This window comes from Uranotaenia lowii, chromosome 3, assembly GCF_029784155.1.
Source record: "Uranotaenia lowii strain MFRU-FL chromosome 3, ASM2978415v1, whole genome shotgun sequence".
NCBI lineage: Eukaryota > Metazoa > Arthropoda > Insecta > Diptera > Culicidae > Uranotaenia > Uranotaenia lowii.
In genome coordinates, this window is record NC_073693.1 from 224,729,732 (window position 1) to 224,751,828 (window position 22,097).

Sequence of the window (22,097 nt, forward strand, 5' to 3'; positions counted from 1 at the left end):
TTTGTAAATAAACCATTTTTCAAAGCTTCATAACTAAGCCGTTGTATCTTTTTCGAAAATTTCATGATATTTACGGCTTATGTTCTTTCTTTCTTTGATACTTCATGTTTCTCTTACACTTTCCATCACCATCAAAACATTTATCGGAAATAACGTATTATGCGGTGTATGATGAGCATCCTCATTTTTGGTGTGTATATTTTGGAGAAAAACTGCTACACCCACAAAACAGACTCTAATCCAATAACGAACTTCCTTGGAAGTGGAATTATCTGTATAAGATTCTATGCCCGACCGGCATGAACGAGCTTTCTAATAACCGCAGCCGGTGGCGTAGAGGACAACCATCAAGTCTTCTAGTCAGCGGGCATAAGATCGAATCCCGGTCACGGCATACATAGTACACTCTCTGTGGGTTGGTGGTTTTAGCATTTGTAAAATGCTAGCCATCATATCTTCGAAAGATGTAAGCTTAGGGTTAAAAAAAAAGGATTTTTTTTTCGAGGAAATCAAGTTTTATTGAGATCCTGTATGTGTTTGTGTATGTTTAAAAAAAACTGACATTGTCCCTCTACGGCGAAAAAACATCAACCAAGATAAGTTGTGCGTGTATATGTAAACCAGCAGGCAATAGAAAACAGCTTCTAGTCCCCTTCCATTTTAATCCCTTTCCCATCATAGAAAAAAGAAAATCCGACCAAACAGCAGATGGCAGACGGTCCACGTTTTTGGTAATTGGCGGTGGCAGAACGACTATAAACTTTCGTTTGCTAACCAACTCAGATGGTGCACTGGGTAAGATACCGAACAGACGAGCCGAGATGAGATGTTGCAGTGAGTTCGATTCGCACTTTTTTTTTATTCATTATCCAATAGGATGGAAATCCCATTTTCCTTGTTTCGCTTGAATTTAGTGATCATGCATCATTCAGCTTGGCAGCTCGAGTCTTTAAACCAGCAGTGCTTTTCCAATCATATTATCTTTGGTACAGTACATTTTTCAGCACAGTTAGGCACAGAGATTTGCTGAAAAGGTTTTGGATTTTTGCAACCTCTTCTATGGGTGTATATTTTCTCATCTCATGCCTCAGCATGAACTCTTTGATGCGGAACCGCGGTAGAGAGAGTTGATATTGCTGGAAGTATTTAATTATTTTTTTTTATGTTTGGTTTAAGGTCATGTGGTCGCCAGGTACAATTTTTTAGTCTCCTCTGGGCCGGAGGAACATTATCCAACGTTCTAGTGAGAAATGTGTGTTAGCTGTGGTAGAGTTGGGCTATATAAGTATGATCGGCTTAAATCTCCACCTTATATCTTCCTTTTACGTTTGAAAAATGCTAAACTAGTTCTCAGTAACCTATTGTTAATGTACCAAGCCATGAGCCTGATTCCTGAAACCCTAAAGATATGGACCGATTCGAATTAACAAGCATATAACAAATAAGGATTATGTAGGTTATTGTTACTGAAATAAATAATCACTTGATGAGCGAATTAAGTGAACCTTATAAAAATTGAAACATAACATAAGTTACTCTCCAGCTCGCAATTCAACCGAGCTTCCAATGGAACTGCTGGTAACCGGGTAGTTTACAGATTTACGGCGGTAAAAATTACGCCCTGAGAGATCAACTTTTCGATAAGCTGGAAAACTGGAGTTACGTTAGCTTGTGTTGTTTGCTATTGGAGCTGTTGAAGAGGAGCACAGTGAAGATGTAACCAACAACCGAATCCGCGCCCGTCTAAAATGTGTGTGTACAGTAGGTACATGAACAGCTTGCTTCTGCCACTTATCGTATCGGACTAATCGAACTCTGCTGCCGGTTGCATTGGATGGAAGCACATGCATTATTGGTATTTTTTTTCTATTTTTTTTAACTTTCGATGACTCTCGAGAGGTCCGATTCGATCGTGTTTGGCCCCTGGGGTTCAAGTGAGAAAAGTGTCAGTGGGATTATGGGGTTATGGGATAAATGTTTGTAGATTAGGTAATTGCTGGATAGAAATATTACAAATGGAACGAGTTGTTAAGTTGAAAGGTATTTATGTTCATCGAGGAGTAAGAAGAGAGAATGTGTGAAAATGCGCAAGAGCATGATTCAAATATCATATTAAAAATTATCCGTTAAAGGTTATAAATGAGCAGAACGCTAAAGAAATAAATTCCAGGGATGCAAAAGGCCGCATCTTTTCGATAATGTCTTTATTTTAAGCTACCAACTACATGTGTTCACTCAATTTATTGGAGATCATCTTTAGTTATTTGAATGCAGTCTTTTATTCACAGGAATAAAATAGATTTAGGCGATATTTCTTCTTGACGATAGTTTTAAAAATCAAATTCAAATGCATTATACATAGATCGTCTTAAAGATAGAATGTATGTGTTAAAAACGCCATTCAAAATTCTTATAAATAATTAAAATAAAATCTAACCTCTTCCTTTCCTCGAACGGTGGTCGCATTATGGTAATTGCAATTACAAGAAAACAGCAACGCTCAATAACGCAACATTGAGGCAACCCAAGCAAACGCACTTCTCACAACCTTGAACCAGTTGATTGAAGTCGCTCGAGTTCGAATTGTAGCAACAGCAGCAGCAGCAGCATCTCGCACTTACCGGCTTCATTTCACGGTCTTTTGGCGTTTGATAGACCAGGGCAGCGCGTTAAAAACTGACAGCCCCACTAAGCTTCTTCAGCTGGAGGTCCGAACGAGCTAATTAGCCGATATAATAGGGCGTGTCATATAGTATGTGCAATAACATCAACAAAAAATTGAATGAATGAATGAATTCGCGACGAACGAGTAACTGTCCTTCAATTTTGATGCGAAGCTTCTTCAAACTAAATAATTCGTCTTGTTGGATAATTTGGAAACACAACAGCACCTTAAGAAAAACTATCCCACGTCTGACGTGTGACACTTAAATGTCATTCATGCTTTCCTTTTTTTCCAAAATAGCAATATATTGGTTTGTCACCATACTTTGATTTTCACTGAAACTAGGTGTGAAATTAAGTAATACCAACCATAATATATTTGTCACAAATGAAATATGTTGAACTCTCAGTTTACCACCAAATTTATATCGAGTATTAAAGAAAAACCCTGAACAATTTGAATGAAATGAAACGCTACTGCTTTACTTTTTTAAAGCAGAGCAACACAAAATGAACATAAAACATCGAATTGATCGCACAGAGAAGGAGCACCGGAAAGCTCTATGATGGCGAAGTTTTCTTCACACCATATATCGGTATGAAAGCTTTTCAATGCAAGCTAACAAAATTCGAGCAATCATTTTCAGTTCTGAGCTTTCTCTCGTGAAGCGAAGAGAAACTTCGAATGCTAGTCTGAGTCGATTATAGAGAATATTTTTTTTGTAAACATAATTTCTGCCTCTTTAAAGCTTTTTTTTTCAACACTATATTGAACTTCAGTACAATTATTATTGTACTGCTTAAAATTAATCACTAAACTTAAAACTTCTATCGAAGTTTCGCGATACCCCCGACGACTCCCATTTTAATTGAAAATTTCTTAACTAAAAATCTAAGGAATTGTAAAAAGATTGTTGAATTGAATTGTTGAATTGCATTCCAATATATCATTCAAGTTGTATAAAAAAAACTTCTTCAAGTTTATCCCTTCAACTTTCGTCAATACACTACAAAAACAATTCAAAATATAAAATGCATCAGAATTAGGCTTAAGATGCTTATCCTGATTCAATTCTAGAACGTGGTACCGGATCTGATTTCTATTCTGATCCTTAAACTAATCCCGACATTGATTCAAAACATCATCAAGACTCTATACCAGAAATTAATCAGCACCCAAAGAAGAGGTTGCCAAATTTCACATTCAAGTGAAACAAGACTTTTTTTTCCTAAAAGAAGAAAATAAAATAAAAACGCTAACGGAGAGAGAGCATCGAACTCATCTAAAGCCGACTTATATACACACCCACCTACAGCACTCGGAAAATTCATCCTTGCTGGTTGCCTGACATTTGGCCGTTGATTGTTTATATTCTACTTTGTCTTGTGATGGAAAATGTAGAAACGAGCAAATATTTTCTTTGGTTCCCTTCATACATAAGCAAAGCGATTGCACTGGAAAGACAATGCCACGCCACGGTCACAATGCTTGTTAATGCTAATTCGGCACAGCTACTTGTGCCAATATTTCAATATCTCAAGGATGTCATGAATGGAGAAGAATCTGATCTGTGGGTGTGGAACCTGACTCTGATCACGATTCATTTACTGATTCTGACCCCAATCGTGATAACAATCCTAGATTATGTTCTCGAATACTGATTCTGGATCCTGGATTTTGATCCTTATATTGGATGCCAGTTTTGGATTGAGATCATTTCTGATCCCGGATCCTGATTGCGATTTCAACATGAAGGCTGTAATCATCAACAACAACTAGGTATATCCATCTGTAAACATTGGCCCTAGATAATCGAGAGCTATATCTACCCATGGTTTGCTAGGTAAAAGCCGACGATGCATTGGTTCCGGAAGACCAGGAATTTGGATAACACGACATCCTTCGTGTGCAAGGCTAAGCATACGATTACGCAATGCTGTAGGAATCACAACTTAGTTAAACTTTAAAAGTTTAGTTTGCCTGAAAATCTGCACTTCCAAATCCGTCCATTCCGTCTTTTTTTCACCGGAAGACCAAATCGATGCAGACAATCAGCAAAAGCAGCCTTAAAAATCTGCACTTTCTAACGCAATTCCGTCTTTTTCCACCTGATGGCCAAATCATAGCAAACAATCTTCGCAATAATCCTAAAGATCTGCGCTTCTAAAGCCATTCCGTCTTTATCCACCGGAAAGCCAAATAAAAGCAAACAATCAGCAACAGCAGCCTTCGAAATCTGCGCTCCTTTAGCCATTTCCGTCTTTTCACACCGGAAAACCAAACCAAAACAAACAATCAGCAGCAGCTGCCTTAAACATCTGCGCTTTCAAAGACATTCCTTCTTTTCCAGTGACCGAATCAGCAACAATTTTGTTCGTAGCAGCAGCCTTTAAAATCTCTGCTCCCTGTGGCAATCCGTCTTCCTACCGGAGCCCAAATCAAAACAATTTTTCATACTCGATTTTCATACTCGATTGCCCAGGATGTCCTTCGTGTGCAAGACTAAGCATATGGTTACGCTGTCGGAATCATAATTTAGTTAAACTTTAAAAGTTTAGTTTGCCTGAAAATCTGCGCTTCCAAATCCATTCCGTCTTTTTTCATCGAAAGGCCAAATCGAAACAAACAATCAGCAAAAGCAGCCTTAAAAATCTGCCTTTCCAAAGCCAATTCCATCTTTTTCCACCGGAAGGCCAAATCAAAGCAAACAATTAGCAAAAGTAGCCTTTAAAATCTGCACTTTCTAATCCAATTCCGTCTTTTTTCACCGGAAGGCCAAATCGAAACAGACAATCAGCAAAAGCAGCCTTAAAAATCTGCGCTTCCAAAGCCATTCCATCTTTATCCACCGGAAGGCCAAATCAAAGCAAACAATCAGCAAAAGCAGCCTTAAACATATGCTTTTTCTAACCCAATTCCGTCTTTTTCCACCTGATGGCCAAATCATAGCAAACAATCAGTCGCAACAATCCTGAAGATCTGCGCTTCTAAAGCCATTCCGTCTTTATCCACCGGAAAGCCACATCATAACAAACAATCAGCAGCAGCAGCCTTCGAAATCTGCGTTCCTTTAGCCATTTCCGTCTTTTCACACCGGAAAACCAAACCAAAACAAACAATCAGCAACAGCTGCCTTAAACATCTGCGATTTCAAAAACATTCCGTCGTTTTCCAGTGACCGAATGAGCAACAATTTTGTTCGTTGCAGCAGCCTTTAAAATCTCTGCTCCCTGTGCTAATCCGTCGGAGGCCAAATCAAAACAATTTTGTTCGTAGCCTTCGAAATCTGTGCTCCCTGTGCCAATCTTTTTTTCATACCGATAATACTGAACCTTGATCTTGATTTCAGACCAGATCCTGATCCTAGTTCATATTTCCAAATTCTGATTCCTGATACTGGATAAGGGATCCTGATCATGATCCCAGATCGTGATTCTGAACCCTGATCGTTGACCTTGAAGCTTATCCTTCTGGGCCCAATTCCTTATCTTGGATATCTGTTCGTTATCTTTTTCCTGAACCTATCCCTAATGTCTCTAACGCTTATCCTGAATTCTGATGGTGGACTTTTAACGCGGATCGCGCATTCTGATCTTACACTATGTTCTTGGATCCCGAGTCCTGATTTCGAGTTCTGAACGCTTGACCTTGAATCCTGGATCTTGAAATCTGTTCCCGCCTAATTATATCGGACACTGATCTCGAAGGCTGATCCTGGACTCTGATCTTGGATCATGATACTGATCCTGGATCGTGATTCCGCATTTTGATCCTGACTTCTTATCATGGTCCAGCTCAGACTCTGGATTGTCATATCGAATCAAATGTTGCAACCTTATCCCAGATCCTTATTCTAGACCCTACACACTATTAATTTTTTGGTGTAAATTTATGTCAAAAAGGATGCACAAAAAAGAAGCATCACTTTTGACATAAAATTACACTGGAAAATACAGAAACGCTTGAAGACATAAAATTTCCGGCTATAATTGAATAGCACATTCGACATAAAATTACATCATCAATGATGTAAATTTACGTCAAGTAGGACGCACAAAAGCGTAGCATCGTTTTTGACATAAATTTAGATCATTGATGATATAATATTGCATTGTACATTCTAATATGCTCACTATTAATTTTTGGGTGTAAATTTATGTCAATATGCGAGTAATTTTCGGATGAAATAAGATTTCTGAGACATACATTTTCGTAGGCCAAATTTTTTGTTTATTTTCATATTCTACCAAAGCAATGCAACTTTCTATATATCGTCACTCGCTAATCAGTCATGGTACGAAAGTGGGTTCGTTGGGGAGGGGGCGGGGTGGTGAGGGTGGTAAGGTTCTATTACAGAATGTTTTTAGAGAAATATAATTTTGATGAAATATGTCATTTTTATAATCTTATTCAGGTTAATTAAGTAAACTTTATTAAGAGAAAGAAAACATAACGATAATACAGCTGAGTCAAGTGAAACCGTGAAAAGTTAACAAAAACGTATGGACATATGAAAGTGCTCAATAAGCTTAATATTTTAAGTTAACATACAGAAAGCGCCGAGATATGGCATGAGCTCTTAATACATCCGTATCTAATTAACGAACGACTACTCTATATGCTTCACTCATGTTCGCTTCGTTCCGTATTTGCTTAGTTCATTGATTATCGGTTTTATTACCGGCATTATCTAATAGGTATTTCTGTATATTTCACATTCTTTCGAACAAATTTATGATTTTTAACGCCTTTACCATCTTTATGGCATTCGCGACTTTATAAACGATGCAGTTGGCGGATCGTTATTGAAAAACTTATCCGGTACAATTGTGTTCGAGGTTTACTCTTGGGCTCGAACTCACGGACATTGGCTCAGGAGACAACAGACTTGCCAACTGAGCTATATCACAAGCCCCAGACCTACATTTTGAATGTACGAAGTTATTTGAAGAATATTAATTTTCGAGAAATAAAAGCAACAAAATAATATTTTTGCTGGGGGATATGGAACTGTCAACTTTGAACGCTTTTTTCTCAAGACAGCGATGTTGGCGCATTCGTCGTAATCAAAATTCGATACCGATATACATTTTATGGCTTCTTTTGGCTAATGGCAAATGTGACCTTATCCTTGATCAATGTGATTCTTATCATCCTATCTCTAAAGTCATGAAAAATTGAGTTTTAATTTCTTATAGAAATGGAATAGTGTATATCACAAACATGTATGCATGTATTGTTTGACTAACATTATCACACAAATAAAGAAGCAAATACACAATTAAGGCGCTTAGCATCAGAGATGTGACGGTGGTCAAATACTAATTTCTAGAAAACGTGCTTCAAAGTTGCCGGAGTGGTCGATTTTCCATACATTTTTAGGATATTAATAATTTTAACTCAATCGAAAGAATATGGGAAAAAGTTTTTCTGAAATTTGCACTAAACTGATTGAAATCTGTTAAAATTGATCGTTTTGGCACTTGCGCCCCTTTAATCCTAAAAGGCCTCTGTTATGGCAGTATTAAGATATTCAATTTGTGAAATTTTAAACGCCTTCATGTAGACAACGTATTTGTGTGGACAATGTGGATGATGAAATCAAATTTAGTTTTAACGCAAAACATCGTGCGCACACGCAAAGGCGTTTAAATTTGTTTCTAGCAAGAACGCGCTAGTTAAACTGTCAGCTGGTCAAACAAGCTTTGTCTACGAGTTCCTAAATTGTATAAAAATGTTTACGTAAGAAATATGAAATTGATGTTATAAAAGTGTTGTTAAACTTATCTCTGCTGGTTAATCCTCGGAATAAACAATCCACTGTTCGGCTGCTTGCGGTCCATGGTTGTTGTCTTTGATTCTGCCTCCTTAGACGCACCGATGGTTCAACCGAGACAGCCGATAGCCTGCACACTCGCATGTCCCAGTAGTGACGGAGAGCACGCTCGGATCGGATCTGCTTTAGCCGCTCTAAATCTTCACGCAGCTTGGAGTCCACCGAAAAGGTCAGCTGCAAATACTTGCCACCGATGATGATGCCATTCTGTCTGTTCAGGAACCAATTTTGAATTTTGTACTGGGGAGTGGGTTGGAGATGATGATGATGATCCTCCTCATCGAAGCACTCGCCAGTCGGCTTTAACGGATCGACATCGGTCTTCTTCGACGTAGCCAACACCCTCGATGGTGGTCAACGCAATCGGTACCGTCCGTTTCCATCGATGTTGATGCTCAAAAAAACTACAACGAAGTCGCAATTTTTCCCGTTTGAAAACACCGCAATCAAAACAAACAAATCAATCTCACACACTTATTTCTTTTACACTGGTATTGAGTTTTAAGAAATTAATTTTACATCATGCACGACATACACGCTAGAAATTATTGAACCATTTATGTTTCAAAAATAACCATTTTTGACCTTTTCCCGGGAAATGTCATTTTATGAGTTCTCCATGAGAAGTCATAAAATGACTTCTAGGGGAGAAGTTCGAATATGGTTATTTTTCAACCGAATGAGATTCTAGCGGAGAAGTTGAAAAAAGGTTATTCTTTAACCGTTTTAAAGAGCTGTTGTGTAATTTGCAGATTTGGGAGAGTTTTTAGTAAAATTTTCATTAAAATCTCCGTTTTTATTGAGTATTTTTATTTATTTAAACAAATACACCATAGCATCAAAAGCCCCTCTCCTCCCATTACTACCAAATTAAAATGAAAAAAAAAACAACGCCGGAGCCGGACAACGCCGGAAGTGGCAGATACGCCTTGATGACATTTTGTAGATGAAGAAAGTGTTAAAAATATCATTGTCTTCAGTGCTGTCCGTTCACCGGAGGGTGATGTATTTATTTTTGACTGGCGGGTGATATTTTTAAAGAAGTACAGTCTGTTCCAGCTTCTTCCGGATGGTGAAATTGCAGTCGGAAGAGTATCTTGCATTTTCGCACCAATACCTAAAACAAAAATACTTTATTAAGTAACCAACCTTTCCATCCTTGGAAGGATTCAAAAGTATTCTGAGGAATGTTTAAACTTACCGGAAGTGTGATCTGGGTTCTCCTTCTAGGATATTACAATACACCTGATAGTGCGAGAATCAGCTAGCAAGCGGCTACGGTTGATTATAATTTAGGTGTTTCTATTGAAACTTCATGCGGGGTCATATCTCATCGGTATCCTGAAATTTAATTTTATTTTTTTTATGGGGAGGTTGCAATTTTTAGATGACTTATTTATATTAAAAGATGAATTTAGATGAATATTTATATTAGAATATTTACCTTTGATAACCACCAATAGATTCGATATGTTCCGAAAAGAACCGATTTAATCTCGAACTCGATCTAGTTACGCGGAATGATAGAGTTTTGAAAACGCGTTCGTCTGCAAATTGGCAATTTTCAAGATGGCTACGATAGCAAAACCAAATTATTAAACATTTTGTGGTTAATGCTCAAGAACTACAAAAATGGTTAAAATTTGAGAAGGAAATATTCTTAAAAAATAACCATATTGGCAGTTTTCGGGCCAAAGCCATAAAATGGTTATTTTTCAACCGAAAATGTATAAATAAAAATGAGCGTGTAAATTTGGGATCCTAGATCTAGTTTTCACTACACGCTCGAAAATCTTTAACCAATTATCGTTAAAAAGTAACCATTTTCACACCTTTCCGCGTTAAGTCATTTTTTGACTTCTTCCATAGAAGTCATTTTTTGACTTCTCTTGAGAAGTGGAAATATGGTTATTTTTTAACCGCAGTCGATTTCAGCGTATAAGTAAGAAAGTGGTTATTTTTTCAAAGAAGATGCGTTTTGAATCGTAAACATAAAAAGGATATATTTTCAAATGATTTCGAATACATTAAGATAACAAATTTGCTGTAATAGTTTATTGAGCTGCGATGAAAACCTTTCACAATTTTAAAATCTTCTAATAATCAGCTGAAACGACTTTCATTTATTGTCGGAACCGCAGAAATCTCGTACTCATACTTCCACAAATCGACGCAATGCACTGCTGCACATCGTTAGGTTGTGTTTTGCTAAGATAAGATGACCTTCCTTGAGGACAACCAACCATTCAATAATCTGTTTGCAGTCTGATTTGTCCGAACGATAATTAAAAGAGTATCGCCAGCAGTTTACTGACCAGCCTCTGGGTAGAATTTCTCGTTCTTGACGGGAACAGCGAATGGGAGGTTTGGAAACAGTTCGTTCGAATAATTTCTTCGGGTAAGACTGGTCCACGCATTGCTTCGTTACCCGACCGTCGATCGGTTAACATTTGGCCATCGGTTTTGGTGGCTCTTCGTCGTCCATGTCGTCTTCCTTCTTATCTGAAATTTTTATATTGAGAAAAAAAAATGTGCATATAAATTCTGTGCATAAAAATTCTGTGCATATAAATGCTGTGCATATAAACGTGTGCTGATAGATCGTGGATGGAATTTTTTAGAAAACTGACCTGGCATATCGGGGGCAGCATGAAGCAACTGCCATGGAAGATGGCCACCACCGCATATTGTGCAGCCTGCACATCCTGGGTAAGTGATTGCTAGTACTTCACTAGTCTGCTGCTCGCTGACAGGATGCTTTTACGAGAAACTAAAATAAAATTATCCGGTATATTAGTAGATTCCCCTCGTCAAACGAAAACTCACCTGCGCTGGCTGAAAGTGTTGTTGCATTTGCAGCAGAACCTTCTTACTGATTAAGGGAATCATGGGTTAATTTCAGTCGCTCTTTTTTGTCTGTTGGAGTAGTGCGTTAAATTAATCGAAATTTGTTCCTAGCTTGTTGTTATTTTTGGCGTTTCAATAGAAGCCGGATAAGCAGATCCGAAAAAAGGATGCAATAATAATAATCTGACAAGCTTTCAAAGGGTAGCAGCCGCTTCCATCTCGAGCTCGGTTTGAAATCAGGACCCGGACAGTGAGAGGATTCATTTTTAATAAGCACTTCGTTCTTTTTCGGTAGGCAGTCAGAGCTTCCCTGGGACAGCTGTAAAAGAATATAATTTTTTAATTTGTATTAATTTCATTTGAAAACAAATTGATTGCACTCACCCAGCAATGCCCATCGTCACGATTACTGTCCATCTGCACGGGTTCTATACTTTCCCCGGCACTAAAACTTCGACCGCCCGTAAAGCTGGATGGAAACCTATTGAAAAAATATCCCATTTAAAATTCAGTTATCAAAGCAGGAAGATATTCCGGTTTATTATCGGAAGCCTTATAATCTTTTAAGGGTTTGATGGACATTGTAATTCCCGACAAATAAAACTGGGATTTCGACAGCAAGCCAGGAAGTTCCTCCCGGAGCTTATGTACCTTCCGCTATTGTGTTTTCATGATTTCAGAATTGAATAAATAGAGAATCAACTTAACCTTATCATCAAGGCCAGGTTATCCGGGTCAGGTCGTCGTTTATTTTCCATTTACCGATGAATATGAATTAATTTTTTTTCTTCCCTCATAAAGACGCTTGCAGTTAAAATGGCGTCTGAATAACAATTTATTTTGATGTTATGTTTTTAACCACATTTGTTTTTTTGCATGAGAACTTCATTGGTGGTTAAAATTCCACTGTAAAAATCGTTAAAAAGTAACCATATTGACAGTTTTAAGGCACAAATCAAAATATGGTTATTTTTTAAACAAAATTGGTTAAATAAAAATGAGCGTGTAGGTCGACCTAATTTATTTCTACGGGCATGAAATTTAGGTGTAAAGCGATGTAAAATCAGACGCTTTCTAATTTAGATCCAATAAAATTAGGTGTTCAAGCGTTTCTGGCTCGTATAATTTTCTAAATTTTTTGGTGTGTAGTTCTTATCTGGATAATTTTGTTGATCCTCATAATGGATCTCGAATTTCGAGCCCGATCCTACCAAATCAACCAAAAGATTTATTGAATGTCTTCCAAAAGCTATGGGATTAACAAGCTTTTTAACACTAAACGTAGGCGGTCAAATGAACTTTAAACGATGTTTACGCCTTATATAATTGTTTTTTTTTGCAAATTTAACGACAGGACTATTTTTGTTTTTGAAATGCAAGTATTTTTGCGTTTTTAAATTTTTTTTAAGTGTTACGGTTTTCGAATAACGCATGTGGTATACCTATTCATACCGCGAGCGGTCAAATGACGGCAAACACCGTTTTCGCTAAAACTCCCTTGTTTCTTAACCGATTTTTACCAAATTTATAGTTTTGAAAAGCTTATAACTGGACTCAAATATGTTTCTCAGACAACTTTCAGCTACAATCAATAACTTTAAAGTTATTTACAGTACAAGACAAATTTAATGAAAAAACATGCATCAGAAAAAGGGTTGTAAATCAGTTATTAAGTGCTCGAAAAAAATTTCGCTTAGTGCCTGAGAAAGCTGAAGTTAGAAGCTATATGTTGCACATACGGAATTTTTTTTTTTTAATTTTCTAAGATCATGGCCACAAAAAATGTAAAAAAGTTGTGTAAAACCCGTACTTTTCAATCAATCAACCGCCAAAGCTGTTCCTGTTACAGTAGAAAATTTTGAAAAAGGGAATTGAAAAGTAGACGTAATTTGTCACATTTTGGCATCTTTAGATTTTTGAAAGACGAAATACATAATTTATGACGACTTTTCAAAGGTAGCTGTTTTTCGAACTTTTTATCAATTTGGATTTTCTTAGACAATTCCTACACCTAAGCTCAGCTTTGCACTGGATTTTAAGTACGTTAAGGGGGGGGGGGGGGGGGTAGGGTCTAACACTTTCAAAAAATCGATTTTTTTATTTTTTTATTTTCTTATTGTAAATCATTTCAAGAATGTTGTGTCAAATTTTCAAGTCAATTGAAGCAAAACTGTAGAAGTTATAGGCCTTTATCTCCTCCTATCTAATACTGCAAGAAAGCAAGAGCAGAAACTTCAAACGCGTTTTTCTCGAAAGCACATTTTTAAAGTCCGTGGACATCGTCATTTGAAAACTACTTATCCGATTCTTTTCAAATTTGGAACATATTTTCTACATATAAAATACCAGACCCCAACGTTTTTCTTTTTTGATTTTTTTACTTTGGGAAGATTTTACAGGTGAAAAATGGCGGATTTTTAAGTGAAAAATCGTAGTTTTTACTTCAAACAGCCACAAAAATTTCATAAAAATATTTTTAAGTTAAATAAAAACGTTGGGGTCCAGAAAAACATCTATTAAAAATATTTTGCTCTGATTTTTTGACTTCAGATGATTCTGTGCTGAGATACAGTGTCCACCGCAAATCCTGTTTTCTAAAAGGCATCCTCGAAAGTGCTCCGGCACCGGCTCATTTTTCAATATTTTTCTACGAAAAAAGTACTAAATGTTCTTTTAACTATGCTTTGTATAATGCAAAAAATTTGAATACATTTGTTTGAACGATAGCTCTAGAAAAAAATCGTGAAAATGGTGTTTTTTTATACCCATTAGACCCTACCCCCCCCCTTAACGTATAGTTTAGGCAATAAAACTATATGCAAAAGAAAGCTTATTTCATACCGGTTCTAGTGGTGTAACTGCATTGGCGGTGCAATGCTTGGCAAAAATATGATGAATAAAACAGTGAACTAGTTTCTGAATTTTGAGAAGTCAGCAAAAATTCTTGCTTGGCAGACGGGCGCAGTGGGTGGTAATATCACTGATAAGCTGATGTAACTCTGGGCTCTCTTTTCATCAACCATCATTTCAATAGTTAGTGATTATACCGTTGATAGTGATGGCGCTAGTAGAATAGGAAATGCTCACACAGGAGCCTATGGTTCGGGAATGATGAGCTAGATGTCGCCCAAAATTTCTGGGCGATAAAATATTCTTCCGTTTGCTTAGGGAATTACATCAGTTTATCAGTGGTAATATCTCAAAGCTATTTTGCACACGAAGACGGATGAAAAGAAACGAAAAAACAAACAAGCATTAGCTCAAATTTTCTAGTTTTACTTTCAGAAATATATTTATTATATTTTTGTAAAGCATTGCACCGCCAATGCAGTTACATCACTAGAACCGGCATGAAATTTGCTTTCTTTTGCATATAGTTTCATTGCCTAAACTATACGTTAACGTACTCAAAATTCAGTGCAAAGCTGAATTTGGGTGTAGGGATTGTCTCAGAAAATCCAGATTCATAAAAAGTTCGCAAAACAACTACCTTTGAAAAGCCGTCAAAAATTATGTATTTAGTATTTTAAAAATCTAAAGATGCCAAAATGTGACAAATCACGTCTACTTTTCAATTCACTTTTTCAAAATTTTCTACTGTAACAGGAACAGCTTTGGCGGTTGATTGATTGAAAAGTACGGGTTTTACACAACTTTTTTACCTTTTTTGTAGCCATGATCTTAGGAAATTTTTAAAAAAAATTTCCATATGTGCAACATATAGCTTCTAACTTCAGCTTTCTCAGGCACTAAGTGAAATTTTTTTCGAGCACTTAATAACTGATTTACAACCTTTTCCCTGAAGCATGTTTTTTCATAAAATTTTTCTTGTATTGTAAATAACTTTAAAGTTATTGATTGTAGCTGAAAATTGTCTGAGAAACATATTTGAGTCCAGTTATAAGCTTTTCAAAACTACAAATTTGGTAGAAATCGGTTGAGAAACAAGGGAGTTTTAGCGAAAACGGTGTTTGCCGTCATTTGACCGCTCGCGGTACGAATAGGTATATACAAAGTGTCGGTATGTTTAGTGTTAATATTATGAATTTTTTTGGTTTAAATAGTGGATCGAGAGGCTGATCATTTTCATACAATAAACAATGAAATTGTTTGTTCTTGGATCCTGATCTGATTTTTATCTTTATTATTATCCATAGCTAGATTAGGATCAAGTTCATGTTTATTATTCGAAAAGGTTAAAAGAATAATCTAGGCGGGCATTAAAAACATGCGTTCTAATATATTTCCATGTTAAGCAAACAGTTCAAAGGCTCTTGCCAAATCTATGAATTTCGAGGAACTTGATGATTTATTTAGATGTTTTGTGTCTATATTTGCTAGAATTTGTGTTCAATTCTATATTTATAATTGCTGGTGGTAGTGAAACAACAGAGAGATCAATAGTGGGCAAAGAAAACATGCATGATATATATGGAGTGTAATGATAGAAGATCCAGCAGCCATCAACAGTTGAGAATTTGGTAAAAAAAACACCCCTTTCCTTTACATACAATACTATTCTTGCTCAACATGAGTTCTAGAGTTGAGTTTCTTCTCAACAAGTTGCAAGACTTCTAAGCCTATTAAGGACAAACAAACCCACTTAAAAAGACGCAAAATTGCTATATTGTTAAATTGCTGAATTTTGATCATTTTTTTTAGTTCAACATAAAAGAATCTTTCTTGCAAAATTTATCGAATTTTCGTGCAATTTTTCAACGTGCCTATGTTTTAATTTATTTATATTTATTAATATCGATGAAAAAAGTACGTTTATTCATTTTCATTTCCGTTATTTACTATTTGTTAGTTCCGTAAATGATTATATTTCCTTATATGATAGTCTCTTCGCGTAAAATTCTGTTTTTAAGTGGATGTATTTTTTTTTAAGTTAGAGTAACAATGTATGTGATTAAATAAAAAACATGCGCAGGACTTAGCCGTTAACCGTTCAAGCTATCAGGTTTCAACTCCAGATCATTAAGCATTGAAGGCATTCAAAAGGCAACTGAAATTGTTCCCGATAATCCTGATTTCATATTATTATTAATTTTTTGTTTCCAGATCGCACTGCTATCACCCGTGCTGCTGTTAGGGATAGCAGGAGCTCCCGAGGATATCAAAAAGAAGCCGGATAAGCGACCCACCAAGAAGGCTTCTTCCGCGAAACCAACGAAAAGCCCCAAATCAATTATTGAGGAATTTTCCGGTCTTCCGGCATCCGATCTAGACTTCATCAAGGAATTGGACCGACAGTTCAATGAGCACGGGAACAAAATTCGTATCAAGGTGCAGCGAAGCAACAGCTCAGGAGATTCGAAGAGCCCTAAGCGAAACATTGACGGTGAACTGGGGTAATGTGTGTTTTTTTTTTAGTTTTGAACAAAAGTAATAGATTTATTTTGATTTTTTAGGTATGGCCACTACAGTAACATACCCGAGACTGGGTTTCATTTTTCCAAACCGAAATACATGATATACCCGTACACTCAACATGGTAACTCTCTGAGAGGGGCGATGAGCGAAGCCGATGACATGGTCACAGAAGTGGAGATCCAACCTTCCCATAGCTACGAGCTGAAACCGATTGAGGAAGTTTATCAGATTTACCCGACAAGACATTACCAGCAAACACACCAGCAACAGTATTATCAGCAACAGCACCAACAAGATGAAAGTCCAGTGATTGTTCTCAAGATTCCGGGACCAGCGAAGTACGCCCAACATTTGCAGGCTCTTCTACAGCAGTACTTGGAAGTGCGAGCTGCTCAACTGTACAAAGAAATTCAAGATCAAGAGTTTCAACAGCAGCAACATGCAATCCAAAAACAGCAGCATGCAATACTTCAACAGCAACAACAACGCTATCACCAACGTTACCAACATTTACAACAACAACAACATCAGCACCAGGCACCGCCTACAAAATACAGCCAACCTGACCCTTATGCCACACAACAGTCCTATATCCAGACCTACAAAAATACTCACAGTACATTCGTTCCTACTCATGGACATTATTACAACTCCTACAAAAGACGACCAACTCAACCTACCTACAGGAAACCTGTTTTGACTCCGACTCAAATTGCTTACCAGGCAGCCCCGGAACACGAGCAACAAGCCTATCAATACGAAACACAAACATACCATCACAATGTCGAAGCTGCTCATCAACAGCAGCAGCAGCATCAGCAACAACAACAGCAACATCACGTAGAATACCAATACGTACATCAAGTTCCTCAATCAGCAACCGAAGAGCAACATCAAACAGAATACACTTATCAGAAGCCGGTTATCAATTTCGTCACACCTGTTCCAGAGCAGAACACTCACCAGGAACAACACTACGAACAACCCCCCAAATACCCCAACTTTGCTCAATACCACGCCGCGCATAAACCTGTAACCCAAGAACCCGAAGAATATCTACCAGAGCCAAAACTGGTCGAGAACTACCCAAGCCATAAGCATACCCAAGTTATCTACAAAACTCACGATACTAGTGCTCAACTTCACCAGGAAGCCTCCTACGATCATCCCGAATACGCCATCGTTGCACAAGCTCAACCCCAACAGGCGTCTGCACCGGAAGAACAAGACAACTCCAACGCCCAACACAAATACATCTACCAAGAAGTGTACCCATCTCAGGCCTCATTCTTCCAGGAGAAGTCCTTCGTTGAGCAAGCTACCCCAGAAGCAGTCAATGATTTGCACGGCCACGGTAGTGTTACCCCTGAACCGGAAACCGATCCCCATCAATACAACACCGAATCGGTAGTGGCGATAACCCAGAAATCGAAAACCCTCTATAACTATCACGCCCACCAGCATCGACGATCACACGCCACTAGGTCAGCGGCCGCCAACAACGGTCGAAACGGTGGAACCTCTAAGTCCTCCTCCAGCAAACGGGACGCCCCCTTCACCGAGGAGCAGTTCAAAAAGGTCAACAAAGTAGTACATCGAATGAAGAAGAAGCCTAGCAATGGAAGCGCGGCAACGCTTACAACTACGGCCCAAGGAGTCGTATCTAGTGCTTAGGAACTCTTTCTAGCGTCTACCACAAATGGTTTTCAAGCTCAACAAATGGTGATTAGCTACCCAAAGCGAGTAGCGTTTTGTACGTAGTGTTTCCAAATATTTGTTATACATGTATGTATGTTAGATTTTTTTTTTATTTAAATTATTAGGAATTCCTTACAAGTACATAGTTTTAATCGATTAGTCTATACTAGAAACTAGCAGCCGCCATAACTATCAGTTGGTTTATTTCATGTCCGACACCTAAATCATGTTTTGTTAAAGTTTCCCAAAAATGAAAAAAATCCTTTTGGATTTTCAATCTTAGAAAAAAATAAAAACATTGTATCACAGCATTCACTTGTTACGCTCGGCAACTATGGAGGCAACTATTTTATATGACCTAAAAGCTGTATTCAGCGATAAAATTTAAAGAAAATAATAAAAATATTCCAAAAAATAGTAAATTTTTAAATTAATTGAGAGAAATGAGATCGAATTACTCTTTTTGCAGATTTTTAAAATGATATTTAAGTATCCGGATTTTGATTTGAAATTTTATATTGATAAACGCGGAAATTTGTTCGGAATTTTTTTTTTATTTTTCTTGAATATTTTGTTCTCACGCAAAGCTAATGAAATTTCAATGTATGGAGCTTTCTGAAAAATTCTATGGATACAACTTTTTTCATTTCAAAAATTCTGTCCATCGTTTTGACCAAAAAGGAAACTGTTAAGACTACAGAGTTTTTCTAAATTCGAAAAAGTTTCAAAACGATACATACTACTTCCCAGTGAAAAGCCGGTTTTGTCAGGCACCGATATTGTCTGTCCCCGATTTAATCTAAAGGGTGATACGGTCAAAATTTGGTCAAGGGAAAACGCGTGTAAATCGGTAAAATTTCTTCCCCGACAGTTTTAAAAGGAGCGGTCGTGCGATGTACAGCGATGCCTTGTTTTACCTCATGCGAGAGTTTGTTCGTGGGTATGAAAGTTTTTTAAGCTTCGTGACAGTTTTGGGAATATCTTCGTGACAGTTTTCAATGCGTTGAATTTCGCATGACAGTAGGGTAAAACTGTAAAAAACGCACCAGCTAAGCATAATTGCTATTTCCCAGTAAGCGCGTCCTCTCAAAAATCGACAGAGCATGTAAAAAATTGAGAGTTGAGTCACCGAACTTAGAATAAAACGGTTAATTTCGGCGACACTCCCAGGAACGCAAGAATTCTCTTCGGTTTGTCCTGCCGAGATACCTAGAGGCAACGAATACGAATGCGTACATGCGAACTCAGTTTGAATCGTACTCTCGTACGGTGTGCTCGCATTTATCTCCGTATTTTTTTATATGCGTGCTTTCAATTGTAGCAATCGACTTCGCTCGCAGGCAGGCAGACACGCGTCTCGAAGAGAAACATACAAACATGATTCGGGTTGTTTTCGTGTGTTTCTCTGGAGGGCGTGTCTTAGATTATTTCGTGGCACTCACCCAAGGCACGCGTATGGTGTGTTCCTCTCTGCCGATTAGATGATGCAAAATCGCAAAAGAGATCGTTACGATCCCTCTGTCGATTTGAGTTACCTCTCTGCCGATTCATGTTTACTGGGTTATAGCGATACCAATCATTTAAGAACCAAATTGAGAGTTGACAACGATTCAAGGATGATATCTACGTATTATCGAAAAGGAAAAATGTGATAAAAACTCGATTTTGACTATATTTTGTAAAAAAACTAAAACAGCCAGAAAACAAACCGCGGGGTAGAACGCCAAAACTAGTGGACAGAACGCACCAAACATGAAGGGTGGTAAAAAATAGAACAATGATTATACGGAATGTAATTATTGAAACACCAAATGTTTAATTACATGTTCATCGTAGTTTTGTAAACTACCATTTTTTGGCTAAAAATCATTTAGTATTGCTAAACTGATCGAAAATTTCGCTTTTCAAAATACACTTTTTAATATCCTTATATATAAAACGCCTTCAAGTAGGCAACGAAATTCGATTTTTTCGACTGATATAGTGATATCGCGGCAAACATGGCGGCCGATAATTTTTTCGAATCGAATATTGATGCACCGTTTTAACTCGAACAAGGACGAAATTTGTTATAATTATACAATGTTATCGTCATTTGGGAGTCAGCAAATAAAAAGAATGGCATTTTGTTTTGATATTCGGGTTTTGTCAAAAGTAAACAGCATTCAAAATTTGAGCGTAAAACACGTGGTCTTGTGGGCATTCTGCCCCAATTTTCATACGTTTGATTTTGGATAAAATTTGTTGGAAGTTAATAAAATACAACAAAATATTTATAGTCTTCCGAAAAAGCACATAAGCTGTAGTTTGATCAGATTGCGCAAGCTGTTTTACCATAAAACCTTATATGTAACTTATGAAAAATTACAAGTTTCACGCTGATTCCATTAATTCCTCTGTTTCTAAGAACTAAAGTAGATTTTGTGATCTTTTTATCTATTGAATGATGAAAAAGCTTGTTTACTACAATAAAAATGAAGAAAAACATCATTCGAAGCCATAGGTTAGTGTATATTTGAGAAAGAATGATATGGGCCATTTTACCCCGCTGGTGCGTTTTGTACAGTTTTCCCCTACTACTTACTCCGTCCGACTGTAGCCGAGATTCGCTCGGGCCGAGTTAATTTCGAACGAACGTATGAATTTTCCTTTTGCTTGAAGCTACTGCGGGTGGTGATCACCCCAATCACCCTCCCCTTCCCTTTTCGCCTAACCTGCACCGGCACCACACATCGCGTTACGCGTCGATCGTATACTGCTGCTCGGTGTGAATAGATGGCTCGTTCAATCTATTCGAACCGAGCAGCAGCGCATACGATCGGGCATGGGTACGGTATGGGCACGACAGTCACCCCTGACAGTCCTGCCCAAAACCACGCTCTGCAGCCGACAGTTAGGATGAAATTATTTTCGAAACAGGAGGCGTGAAGGGATGAAAACCGAACTGTCGGTTGGGTTCGCTACAGCTTAAAGCACAACATTTTCGGTAACGCATGCTTTGAGCCGATTGTTCAGATACAGCCTGGGTTCTCGCACGTGTGCGATGTAGCCGAAGCGCTCCGATTCGTTACCGACGGTACAGCAACGAACCGAGTGGTAAGGAAAACCGAGACAGTTTGTTTGGCAAGAAAAAGGCTGTCATAGCAAAGCTGTACTTTTCGGAAGCCTGGCCGGGCCTTATGCTTAACCCCTGCCATCAGATTTTGTACAGCCACCTTGTCCACCTTCTTTGCCGCAGAAAGCCAGTTTGCCTTGAACTGGTGCCCGTCCTTAGCAGTTTTTTTTTTGTTCTTCTTTAGGTTCCACTTGACAATAGTCCAGTCTTTCTCAATTGGGCGGAGCGCTAGCGTGTTGGGAGGGTTCTTGTCCTTGGGAACCACCTGCACGTTGTTGGCGGCGTACCACTCCATGGCCTTCTTACCGTAATGGCAAGATGCCAAATCCGGCCAAAACAGTACGGAACAACCGTGTTTCTTCAGGAAAGGCAGCAGACGTTTATTCAAACACTCTTTCACGTAAATTTCTTGGTTGACAGTCCCGGAAGCTATGAAAATGCTGCTTTTCAAGCCACAGTCGTCGTCCATTACCACGCAGTCAAACTTTGTCATCATCGTCGTGTACAGCCTCCGGGATCGCGCTTTGGCCGTCGTATTTTGTTTATTATCGCGATTTGGA

At 37.9% G+C, this 22,097-nt stretch overlaps 1 protein-coding gene and 2 long non-coding RNA genes across 3 annotated transcripts; 1 reads left to right on the forward strand and 2 right to left on the reverse strand.

Moving 5' to 3' along the window:
* Positions 1-9,294: 9,294 nt before the first annotated feature.
* Positions 9,295-10,099, reverse strand: LOC129751159 (uncharacterized). The gene is made up of 3 exons (XR_008738623.1): positions 9,946-10,099; positions 9,703-9,842; positions 9,295-9,618 (listed from the first exon to the last, which is right to left on the reverse strand). It is a non-coding gene; the product is annotated as an uncharacterized LOC129751159 (long non-coding RNA).
* Positions 10,100-10,688: 589 nt separating this feature from the next.
* Positions 10,689-12,339, reverse strand: LOC129751161 (uncharacterized). Its single transcript, XR_008738625.1, has 5 exons — positions 12,057-12,339; positions 11,733-11,829; positions 11,328-11,667; positions 11,132-11,271; positions 10,689-11,003 (listed from the first exon to the last, which is right to left on the reverse strand). It is a non-coding gene; the product is annotated as an uncharacterized LOC129751161 (long non-coding RNA).
* Positions 12,340-16,106: 3,767 nt separating this feature from the next.
* Positions 16,107-18,398, forward strand: LOC129753129 (putative uncharacterized protein DDB_G0268364). Its single transcript, XM_055748927.1, has 3 exons — positions 16,107-16,115; positions 16,413-16,702; positions 16,763-18,398. The coding sequence occupies exons 1-3, from the start codon at positions 16,107-16,109 to the stop codon at positions 18,396-18,398; spliced, it is 1,935 nt and encodes a 644-aa protein (XP_055604902.1).
* The last annotated feature ends 3,699 nt before the right edge of the window (positions 18,399-22,097 follow it).